Source organism: Triticum dicoccoides, unplaced genomic scaffold (assembly GCF_002162155.2).
Source record: "Triticum dicoccoides isolate Atlit2015 ecotype Zavitan unplaced genomic scaffold, WEW_v2.0 scaffold33036, whole genome shotgun sequence".
Taxonomy (NCBI): domain Eukaryota; kingdom Viridiplantae; phylum Streptophyta; class Magnoliopsida; order Poales; family Poaceae; genus Triticum; species Triticum dicoccoides.
In genome coordinates this window covers 69144-81409 of record NW_021263845.1, presented here as the reverse complement: position 1 = coordinate 81409, position 12266 = coordinate 69144, and the positions used below count along the sequence as shown (strand labels likewise).

General features: G+C 48.2%; 1 protein-coding gene across 8 annotated transcripts in view; it reads right to left on the bottom strand.

Moving 5' to 3' along the window:
* The window catches only part of LOC119345898 (serine/threonine-protein kinase 19-like), a 9957-nt gene extending 7293 nt beyond the window's left edge, over nucleotides 1-2664 (bottom strand). For 6 of the 8 annotated variants that reach the window (XM_037615726.1, XM_037615728.1, XM_037615730.1 and 3 more), the window contains exons 1-3: nucleotides 2464-2662; nucleotides 1677-1949; nucleotides 644-717 (exon numbers count right to left, since the gene is read on the bottom strand). In XM_037615726.1, coding sequence (XP_037471623.1) covers nucleotides 644-717; nucleotides 1677-1794 — 192 coding nt within the window. In that variant the 5' untranslated portion in view covers nucleotides 1795-1949; nucleotides 2464-2662. Of the gene's footprint in view, nucleotides 1-643; nucleotides 718-1676; nucleotides 1950-2463 lie in introns of all 8 variants that reach the window. The other 2 variants (XM_037615732.1, XM_037615733.1) reach the window with 2 other exon arrangements.
* Nucleotides 2665-12266: the final 9602 nt, after the last annotated feature.

Below are 12266 nucleotides of genomic sequence, written 5' to 3'. Positions count from 1 at the left end.
TATGCGTTGATGTTGTTGGCCATCGTCTGAAGGTCCTGGCTCTCTCCCTAGAACACCTAGTTGTGCCTCTCTCCAAATGGATGAAATTTGTAGAATCACTATCAAGTCCAGGACTTTTTGACAATCTTTTGGCAACGGTTTCCACCAAGACAGACACCAAATTCATCTGGAGCAGCGAGCTATCCATCTTAAAATGATTTGCCAGTTACCTCAACCAGGAGCAGTGTTCACTGTCTCGGCATTTTTGGGCAGCTGTGGGCATTTAAGCTGGCCGACTATCCAGCAATGGTGCTGCAGCGCTAACCAGATGAAGAAAAGGCACTTGACAGGTGCTTTGGCTTTCCGGAGCACCTTGTGGCACGGGAATACTGTCCAGACACGGAAGAATGCCCTATCAGATAGCTGAGCTGACTGAAGGTCTGGACATAACTGTTTCCTTTTCTAAAGGCTAAATTCACACATCATACATAAGTATGGTGGATAGTGGAAATGATTCATGTGGATTGCATAAGATAAGTGTCTAGTAGGTTGTTCAATATATTTAATTAACAGTTTAAAATGCTGAAACTCGAATGAAACATGTATATATGATATCATTGTTCTCGAAGTTTAGACAAGATTAAAAAAGAGAGCATACAAATACCTTCTCTAGCTTTGGGAACTGTGTGCGCATCAACTGTAGAGCTATCAAAGTATCACTGAACATAAGGTTGTCCTCTGCATCATCAAAACTGCTAGATGTTACAGCAATTTCACAGCTTAAGATGTACAATAATAATTGCCATTGAAACATTGAGTACGATGCTTTTCACATACAATTTGTAGCGTCTTCTTAACTAGAAGTGACCTAAAATAGGGAGCAAATTATGTTGAAGGTTAATAAACTTATTCTGAGCGTGTGTCAGCTAGGTACCCGCTCTCCTGACTTGCAAATTTGGGTAACCAAAACTGTAAAATCTCCAGTGCCCAAGCTAGTGTGACCATCCAGGTTCTCTAATCATGTTCCCAATTTTGCAGCAAGCCACAGGACGCCTATAGTCCATTGTTAATTCCTCTCCGTGCCTAATCTTGTTCCAGCCCCACCGCTATAAATCTCTCATAAAAACAGCCACAACTACGGACAATCGATCCCACCAGTGGGAACCATTGGAGATACCAACAGTGGTAATGCAACTCTGTTTCCAGCTACATCAACTACGGGAATCCATCCTCTGCTACCTGCAGTGTCTTAGAAGGAATGGAAACAAACGAGAGAGCGTGCCTGTAGCAGATGGTGACCTGACATATAGCATTTTATTCTCAGAAATCTCTGTAAAAAATGAAGCCTCTCTTGACTTGTTGCAGCTGTCCAATTGCTGCCACAAAAGCAATTTTCTAGGAGTATATGACTGAATGAACAACTACAGCATACATCATATGAGTTTATCAGACCTGAATGTTGAGAAAGAAGAAAGAGACAACGTAAGGGGGCTACAAGCATAATTACACTGACTCCTAGTCGTTTGTCTGGTGTGGCATGCTGGTGGTGATACGTGGTGACCCACTTGATTTAGTTTTAACCTAAATGTGGAAATTAAGAGAACGATGACCTATCTGACACAATTGAGCAAGTTTAGTGACCAGCATGTAATTTACTCTAACATAGGAGAACAAATTAGACAGAGAAAGTGGCAAACCAAGGCTTGTGCTGTTCTCGGTTCTGCCTTGTGAACTTGTGGCATCGTCAATAGGAGAGCGTGGTCGCTTCTTTTTCCCACGAGATGACGATGAATACGGTGGCCATGGTTCTGCCATCTCTCTTTGCTGATTGTTCAGTCGAATTTAAGTCGATGGCATGAGACAAATAGGAGAGATGTCTGTCCAATCAGGAGTCAGATCCGCTAATTTGCATCAGTAACCTGGAGCTTCCTTCCACAAGCAGCAAAATGATAAGACTGGCTACTTGTGAGCTGAAAGTTTAAAAACAACTACAGTCAGAGGGATTCCAATAAGTCTTGAAAAATCTGGAATATGGAAATGGTTTAGGAAACTCGGAATACTAAGGAAAAACTAAGATACAGATGGTGTCACACTCAGTCATTTCAACTGGACTAGAATGACTTGAAATTCAGAATAGTTCACAAGTCCAAAAAGTTGTCGGATCAAAGTAGTCTCTGAACCTGCAAACAGAGCATTCAATCTACTCTAAATGCACTGGAATTTTCCGAGGTTTGTTGTCTGCACTAATCCTCCACTGCCGCCTTACCACGAAGAAATAGCGATTTCTACACCAATCCGGCTAGCAATATATCCATGCAAGTAGAGGCAAAGTACAGGAACGAGCACCATTTGTACTAATCGACGAACACAAATTTTGCTGTACTAATACCAGACAAAGAATTTCCTCTCCTCTCTGCAGCTATATATCCATCTACTACAGAAACGAGCGCTAATTGACGGGCAGAGATTGGGTAGATGCATAACCTGGTCGCAACCCGTGCCGGCGGCTCCCCGCCGTCCAGGGTAATTGCGGACGGCCGGAGTTGCGGCGGCGACCTCTTCGAGACGCGCGGCGACACCCGTATCTCCTCGACCTCCCCCGCCGCGCGTGGCCGTCAGCGCGCAACAATCTACTCCTCGGCGGCGGCGGCGGCGGCGGCGGCGAGGGCTGGGATCTGTGGCGTGGGGGCAGGACGGGAGGCCAATCGGGATTTTTTTTCCGGAGTAATTTGATAAAAGGTTATTTTTCATACACGTGGGATCTGGGACCGCCTGTCAACAATACATGCGCTTTTCTAAAATATACTCCCTCCGTTCATAAATATTTGTCTTCTTACCTTATACGGACCGATTGCACGCGCCTGTCTGCTGGCTTCGTAGCCGTCTGATCTATATTTTTATCAGATGGTAGAGAGCACTCCCGCGTCCCGCTGAAGGCGTGTCCGTTTCCTACAACTCACTTCTTGTTTCAGAACAACCATTCCTGCAACTGGATAATGAAAGGGGGTTTCATCCCACAGCAGCGTGGGCTCGTGTGGCTCGGAGTGTGAGCGGCTGGATTCGGGAGGGCGGCGGATGCGGCGGCGCAAGGCGTTGGGCGACCGGGGCTTACCCAACGTGGTGGTGTCGACGACTGGCTCGGGATCGGTGGTGGCCGCGACGACTCAAGAAGGTACGGTTCAAAGATCCCTTCTCCCATTTTCTAGCCGATATGGCGATGGTGGTGCTCCCTGTTACTTCTCTTGTTTCTGCAGCAGAGTGTTTTTGCAACAGAGCATTTGTTGCGGGAAGTAACGAGTAGATATGCAATCTTATTTCTGCAACAGAGCATTTGTTATGGAAAGTAATGAGTGAGCATGCGGTCTTATTTATGTAACAAAGCGTTTGTTGCGAGAAGTAATGAGGTGGCATGCAGTCTTGTTTCTGCAACAGAGCGCTTGTTGCGGAAAGTAACGAGTGGGCATACCAGACGCGAACACTACATAATACGGCTATCAGCCAGGGCATCCAACGATCATCGAGGCGACGGATAATATGTAAACATCGGTCGGCGGACGCGTAGCAGCGCCCTTTCAACAAATGACTACATACAAAACAAAATGAGTGAATCTACACTCTGAAATATGTTTATATACATTTGTATGTGGTAGTCTATTTAAAATTTCTAAAAAGAAAAAAAATTTAGAAACGGAGGGAGTATATACTATATATCAAATTAACCGAGCTTCATGAGGCGGATGTTTCTAATACATCCGCCGGCGGACGTGTAGCGGCTCCCATACTATATCAGATTAATAAAGAAATTTATGGCACTACAATTCTGAAGAAAAAAACCAAGGAGGACCAATATATTTCTTCATTAGCCCATATACAAAGAAGAAAGACCGTCGTATGAAAACCTCTCGAAAGCGTTGTTTGCGCCGCGAGTTTCTGCTCCTCGACAATGGCCAAGGTACGGAAGATCATGACCGGTGAACATGTTGACAATGAAAGCACGAGTGATAATGCAGTGAACAACATGTGCAGCTTCAGATTGGGATGCGAGAGACTCATCGCCGATGGCACGGACATAGGCTCCCGCTGCATAATGTGATTGGCGGGGCAAATGTACTCGTGCCACTGAAGAGCAAGATGGCAGGAGTGCCCGTTACGCATTAGAAGATACATGTGTTTGGTTTCCTCCAATATTTCAGATGGACTCAAGATGGATAGACAGTGGAGAAAATCTAAATTCATATCACACTCACATTGACACCCAAGACGTTGGAGTATATATAGGGATTTTATGCATCTCTTGTGTTTGAACAAGTCATTCAAGAAACGTTCATTTGATCATGTGACTAGATTACAAAATCATGTGATCATCTTACTTGTATGTTTAGCTTAATCTCCAACTTCTAGGTAGAATAACTTAGTTTGCAGGGTGTACCATTTCTCTCATATGTACCATCACGCCAAATCTAATGCATGATAAAAGACGTGTGAAACTCTCACTGATCATTTTAGCAATCTTTCTGGGTCCTTTCAAGAACATCATATCATCCACATGATGATATTAAGCAAGGTATTTCGGTGCTAATTACCATTTCTTTATTATGGGAGTACACGAGTAAGGCCCAATAAACTTGTAGGAGTGAGCAAAGAAAACTTTCTTGGGTTTTGGCATTACTTGATTCTTCTCCATCTCCCTCATTCATCTTGAAAAGATGACGAGATAGACCGGGCTAAATTTCCGCATGCAAAACTAGCCCGGGTAGGTGACGGACATAGTGGAGAGAGAGAGAGGCGAGCTCAGAACCTGAAGAAAGTTAAGAAGGAGGTCTTGTTCTTGGTATATTAGTAAATGTGTACATGCAATGCAAGTTGATATTAGGTAACATATTAATTACACGTAAATATTAGGTATGATATTATTTGCGTATTAATTATATGATTATCATAGACATTAATATTTAGTATGATATTAACTGCACACTAAACGTGTTGAGCGCTCACAATTGAAGCAGCCTGAGTCGTTGGATTGGCCTGATTTGACGGCCGGGATTTGTTGGATCTGCCTCTTTGGGTTTTTTTATATTGGTATAATAAATATAGATATAGATGAAAAAAAATGTTAAAATGAAAGGTCCACACTGCTCAAAATATATTTAAATTACTGGTACTAAGGTAAAAAAATTAATGTTTGCTTTGCAAGCCAACTTGTCTTCACGTATAACGATTAAATTAAGGGCGGTTTGAGCCGGTCACCGCGCCACCAGACGATTAATCTTTTTTAAACCGTACGATGCGGTTACTTAGTCTACCATGGAGAAAAAAGAAGCAGATAGGAAAAAGAAAAGGGGAGAGACACCCGTGCCGTCCCGGGCTCATCGCTTCCACCCGTCGTGGTCATGGCCGACGAGCACCAGCGAGGTCCCCGTCCGTGGCCGCCGGAATTGCAGCACGCCCGTCGATAGGTCCCTGCGCGCGGTTCATGACGGATGTAGCTCCGACGCCAGCCGGTGCTAGCGTGTGGTAGCCGTAGTTGCATCATCCTCACGTCGTCGGCTTCGGCTTGCCGCCGTCGTTGACTAGCACCGCTAGCTTCTAGCGAAAAATCTCAGCAAACTAAAACCTTCAGTGGTCAGTTGAAGCGAAAAATTTAGCCGGTTCTAGCCGAAAACAACACTGGTTCCAGCAGAAATCTCACAAGCATCAAACTCCAACAAATTCGATTGTAGCACAAAGAACAGTCGGTTCAAGCCAAAAACAACACTAGTTCCAGAAAAATCCCACAAATAGGAAAGTCCAACAAATTTGATTGTAGCAAAAAAGAACAAATACTCTGGTTCCAGCCAAAAAAACATGTCGTCGATGAGGGGCGCGTCTTGCTTCAAGCACTAGTGCACGCCGGTTCCAACAAACGTCCACACCGGTTCCAGCAAACGTCAACCGCCATTCCAGCAAAGTGCTGGCAGGGCCGTACAAAATGATGATGCTGCTTCCAGCAATTGGTGAGCGCGGTTGCAGCAATCATAGGTGTCGGTCGCTGGTTCCAGCAAAAATGGACAAATGTCACAGCAATCACAAGTTACGTATTGAACCAAATTCCACCACCGGTTCCAGCAAAAATTGACGCAACAAAAAACGGCACCTGTGCGGGATCCCAGCAAAATCAGACACCGGTCCAGCAAAAATCATTGCCAGTCCCAACAACAAATTGGCCGGTCTTCCTCACCGCAACCCACAACCCCGGTGCCTCCTACTTGTAGCAAACGCCCTGAGGGCATTCCGGCAAGGTGGAACCGCTAGCAGCCCCATGCATCAACCACAAGGGCATGGGGGAGTGCGTGACACCCTCTGTAGATGCAACAGCTAGAGACAACATTGAAGCTGGGGAAGGAGGAGAGATGCTCGCATCAGTGGGGGAGGAAGGCCTCACGGCAGCCGGCGGTCGGTATTAAACGTTAGGGTTTTGGGAAACTGCTCGACACCCAATACGGGTGTGGCTATCTCATATATATAAACATATGTCAAGCGTACAAATACAAAATTACATACTATATATAGAAGCTACGTAATATTGTCTAACACCCTCCCTCAATCTTAACTGTGGCCTGAAGTACAAAGCAAGTTAAGATTGCGCTTACAACCTTCAAACTGAGGTTGTGGAAGTGGCTTCGTGAAGATGTCAGCAAGTTGATCTTTGGAGGAGATAAACTTGATATGAAGAAGCTTCTGTGCAACACGTTCCCTCACAAAGTGATAGTCAACTTCGATGTGCTTGGTACGAGCATGAAAAACTGGATTAGACGAAAGATACGTCGCACCAATATTATCACACCAAAGAACCGGTGGCTGCTCTTGAGAGACTCCCAACTCTCTCAACAGAGACTGTACCCAAATGAGCTCAGCCGTGGCATTGGCAACCGCCTTATACTCTGCTTCGGTGCTACTCCGAGATACTGTGGCCTGCTTGCGCGCACTCCAGGCGATCAAGTTGCGACCAAAGAAGACATCATAGCCCCCCGTGGATCGCCGGTCATCCGGACTCCCAGCCCAATCTGCATCAGAGAATGCCGAGAGAGCACTCGAAGAGGTAGACCGAAGATGCAAGCCATACGAGACAGTATGAGAGATATATCGCAGGATACGCTTCACAGCTGACCAGTGTGAAATCCGAGGAGCATGAAGATACTGACACACGCGATTTACCGCATAGGAGATGTCCGGCCGTGTGATAGTCAAGTACTGCAAGCCACCAACAATACTGCGGTACTCAGTAGTATCATCTGAAGGAAGCAAAGCACCATCCAAGGCCGATAACCGATCAGTCGCAGACATAGGAGTGGTAGCATGCTTGCACTGCAACATACCAGCACGTCGCAGCAAGTCCAACGAATACTTATGCTGAGTGAGGGCCAGGCTAGCAGGGGACCGTGAAACCTCCAGACCAAGGAAGTAATGGAGATCACCCAGATCCTTAACAGCAAAATGACCACTCAAAGCAGACAACAGACGATCAGCGGCAGTCACTGAGGAGCTGATAAGAATAATGTCATCAACATAAACCAGTAGGTAGATAGTAACCTCAGGACGATGGAACATGAACAGGGACGTGTCAGCAGTGGACGGAGCAAATCCAAGACGTCGAAGAACCGAGCCAAGTCGGGCATGCCATGCACGAGGAGCCTGCTTAAGTCCGTAAAGCGCCTTAACAAGACGACACAAATGATGTGGACGAGCAGGATCAACAAAACCTGGAGGTTGCCGCATGTAAACCTCTTCCTCTAAGACCCCATGGAGAAAAGCATTCTGAACATCAAGCTGACGCAGAGACCACCCGTTGGCAACAGCCAAGGACAGAAGCAGACGAATGGTGGTAGATTTGACAACTGGACTGAAGGTATCCTCATAATCAAGACCATACCGTTGTTTAAACCCTTTGGCCACCAACCGTGCCTTGTAACGCTCAATAGAACCATCAGCATGCTTCTTTACCTTAAATACCCACTTGGAGTCAATGATGTTGACGCCAGACACAGGGGGAACCAAGCGCCAAGTATCGTTCCTCTGTAGTGCCTGAAACTCCTGCTCCATGGCACTGCGCCAATGAGGAATCCGAAGAGCTGCCTGAAAATGCTGAGGCTCGGCAGTGGGGTCAGCATCTGCCTGTGCCATACATGTCGCAATCCACGCTACCGTGCCGTCAGTGCGCTCCTTCGGCCGAACAATACCGCTCTGACTGCGCGTACGAGGACGCACAATAGCAAGAGGCGGCGGAGGTGACGGCAGAGACGGGGTCGATGAAGATGGCAATGACGACGCAGACCGCTCCCCAGACGCAGAGCCAGTCGCGCCAGGCGACCGGCCTGGCGAGGAAGGCGTGGACGCCGGCTCAGCCAACACGGGAGGGGACGCTGGCTCGGGCGAAACTGGCTCGGCCAACTCGACCGGCTCGGCCGGCATGTGGCCAGCCCCAAGCTGGTCCGAGGTAGCAGGGCCCGGCTCCGCCAACCCTGTTGGCAAGCCAGGTGACCGAGCAGCGTCGCGAGCGGGCTCGGCGGACGCCTGAGGGGACGTGGGCGGCTGCTCATCCAAAAGCTCGAGGCGTGCTCCGCGCCCAGTACCTGCACCATGGTTAGGTAGCAACAAGGGGGTATATGCAGCATCAACAAATTGACCAGGCAAAGGTAAAACAAATTTCTTAGGTGCAGTGGGAGTGGTGGAGGTGACTGGAAGTGCGGAAAAAGGAAAAACATTCTCATCAAACACCACATCACGTGAGATGTGGACGCGGTTAGAAGGGACATGAAGACAATTGTACCCTTTATGAAGAGAACTATAACCAAGAAACACACACTGTTTAGATCGAAACTCCAACTTGCATTGGTTGTATGGACGAAGATGTGGCCAACACGCACACCCAAAAACCTTGAGAAACTTATAATCAGGAACTTCATTCAGCAAGAGCTCAAGTGGTGTTTTCATCTGACGGAGTCATGTAGGGAGTCTGTTAATGAGAAAGCATGCGGTGGAAAATGCATCACTCCAAAACCGGAAAGGAACAGATGCATGAGCAAGCAAAGCAAGACCAGTCTCAACTATATGACGACGCTTACGCTCAGGTACACCGTTTTGCTGATGTGTATGAGGACAAGACACACGATGTGTAATTCCAAACTTACTAAAGAATGCATTGAGGTTGTGATACTCACCCCCCAATCGGATTGCACATGAATGATTTTATGACTGAGCAGACGCTCAACATGTGCTTGGAATTGCAAGAAAACATTAAACACATCAGACTTGTGTTTAAGAAGATAAAGCCAAGTGAACCAACTGTAAGCATTAATGAAACTCACATAGTAATTATGACCACTAACAGAGGTTTGGGCATGGCCCCATACATCCGAAAACACAAGTTCAAGCGGTTTATTGACTACATGACTCGACTCGGAAAAAGGAAGCTGATGACTCTTGCCTTGCTGACAGGCATCACAAACTGCATCAACATGTTTATTAGACACGACTGGAAGCTCATGACGATGAAGTACATGGAGAACGATGGGAGTGGCAGGATGACCAAGACGCGCATGCCAATGTGATGGAGACACACGAACACCGCTGAAAGCACTAGGAGCTGGTCAAGTGCATAGAGACCATTATGGCGCAGTCGACCTCTAAGGAGTACGTCCCTCGTGTCCCGGTCCTTAACAAAAAAATGAAAAGGATGAAATTCAACAAGAACATTGTTATCACGAGTAAGTTTAGGAACTGAAAGTAAACTACGTGAAACAGAGGGAACACGAAGGACATTAAGAAGACGTAATTGTGTGGATCGACGTGTAAGAAGTGATGCCTGACCAATATATGAGATGTGCATACCTTCCCCATTAGCGGTGCCAACCTGATCATGTCCACGGTATGGTTCCTGTGAGCTTGCCCATCTCACTCGTCAGGTGATTGGTAGCTCCCGTATCCATGTACCAAGATGCGTCAACTGGATAGGAAGGAGTATGACCCTGCTCATGACTTGTCAGGGCAGCCTGCTTCTCATTACCCTTGCCATTGTTCCCGATCCCCAAGAAATCCTGCTTGAAGCGATGATGACAACGGGAAGCAAGGTGACCATCAAGACCACATAGCTGGCAAGGGACCTGAGCACCACATGAGGGACAACAGGCATAGACACGGTCGCCTGCGGATGTCGTGGAGTTCCGTGGGTTGGACGCGGGCGGTGGAGGTTTTCCGCCAGTTGGCGGCTTGTGGGGCTTGCCCTTGCCACGCATTGCAGCGTTGACAGAAGGAAAGCTCGGCGTAGAGCGGCGAGGCTGGATGCGTTGTTCTGTAGCGAGGAGACGCGCGTACAACTCACGCGACTGGATAGGAGTGTCATGACCATTGATATTCTCCACCAAATTATCATAATCGTCACTCAGTCCATTGAGCACATAAGAAGTGAACTCCTCCGGACCAAGAGCCTTCCCAATGGAGGCAAGTATGTCAGCCATACCCGTCACCTTGTTGAAGTAGTCGGTGACGGTGAGATCATGAAGTTTCACCTCCCCAAGCGCAGTGCGGATGGCATGAGTCCGCGCCTGAGATTGCGAAGCAAAGCTGGTATGAAGGGCCATCCATGCGTCCCGAGATGTAGCGACGAAGATGACCAGTGACGAGACCCCCTCCGTAAGAGAGGACTGGATGACAGATAGGATGGCTTGATCCTGAGCCACCCACGCATGATGCCCCGGGTTGTATGGCGGGGGGCACGGCAGAGTGCCATCAACAAAGTCCTCCAAGTAGCGACTGCGAAGAAGTGGTAACACCTGAGCACGCCACGACAGATAGTTATCCGTCGTCAACTTCACTGGGATGAGATGCGCAAAGTAGAATGGTGCATTAGGTACACCATGATCCGAAGACGGCGACGGCGCATAAAAGCCAGGTGAAGGACCACTCGGTAGCACGGAGGAGGCCACCAGCTCCGTCGATGGACCACCGTAGGACACCCCGTATGAAGAAGACACGGTCACTGACGTTGTCGGGTAGGTGTAAGCCAATGGAGCAGAGGGACCATAGGACGGCTGTAGCACAGATGAAGGCAGCCATGAAGTGGCAGTGGCGGCGCCGTAGAAGCCGGTCGCCGGCTGTGGTTGGACGTCATGGGACGAGGGCAGCTGGTGCTGGGCGCCATAGGACGCGGCCGCCTGCGGGTTTTGCTGCTGTTGCTGGACGGGGTAGAAACCAGACGCCGGCTGTTGCTGCTGAGGCTGGCCATCACGGGACAAGAGCGGCTGGTGTTGAGTGCCATAGGACGCGGCCGCCTGATGCATCTGGTGCATCTGATGCTGCGTCGTTGGCTGATGCATGTGCCCCCATGGGACAAGAGCGGCTGTAGCTGCCGCGGGCGCCGTATAATACGTAGCTGGTCCTCCGTATGCATGCGGGAGATGGGCAAGGCCAGGAGGTGCGACGGCGCCATAGGGCAGTGGCGGCGCGGCGGCGTTGTATGAGCCGGACGCTGACTGGGCGGTGACGTCGCTGAGACACGGGGACGGCAGGATGGCACCGGCCGGGGCGGCAGCAGCCATGGAGGCGGCGACCAGGGGGATCAGCGGCCGAGACGCAGAGAACGGGGTGGCCAGCGCGATTGGGGCAGCGACGGAAGTTGAGGCAGCCGGGGCAGATGCCATCGGGGACGGCGGAGGGTGATCGGGACAGGCGGAAGCGATCGATCGATCCTAAACTGATACCATATTAAACGTTAGGGTTTTGGGAAACTGCTCGACACCCAATACGGGTGTGGCTATCTCATATATATATAAACATATGTCAAGCGTACAAATACAAGATTACATACTATATATAGAAGCTACGTAATATTGTCTAACACTCTTCCTCAATCTTAACTGTGGCCTAAAGTACAAAGCAAGTTAAGATTGCGCTTACAACCTTCAAACTGAGGTTGTGGAAGTGGTGATTTTGGCCGGCGCGTCGTCTACAAGTGTTTTTCTTCACAAATTAAAAGGACAAACTTGATTTGGGATTAAAAACAATTATAAATAAAGTAGCATATCAGACTTTAAAGTTTTACATTCTTCTCATTGGCATACCAAGGGTTTGCTGCTAAAATTTTCTTCAGGTGGCGGTCTTGCTCGATGAGAACAACTGCTAAAATTAGCTGAAAATCATCCTGTAACTCGTATGAGTGCATACACCACTGCAAACACAAATAGACCAAAGCACTAGTACTGACGATTGGCTAATGGCACTGCACACATTTGCATAGTAATTACTACTACAAG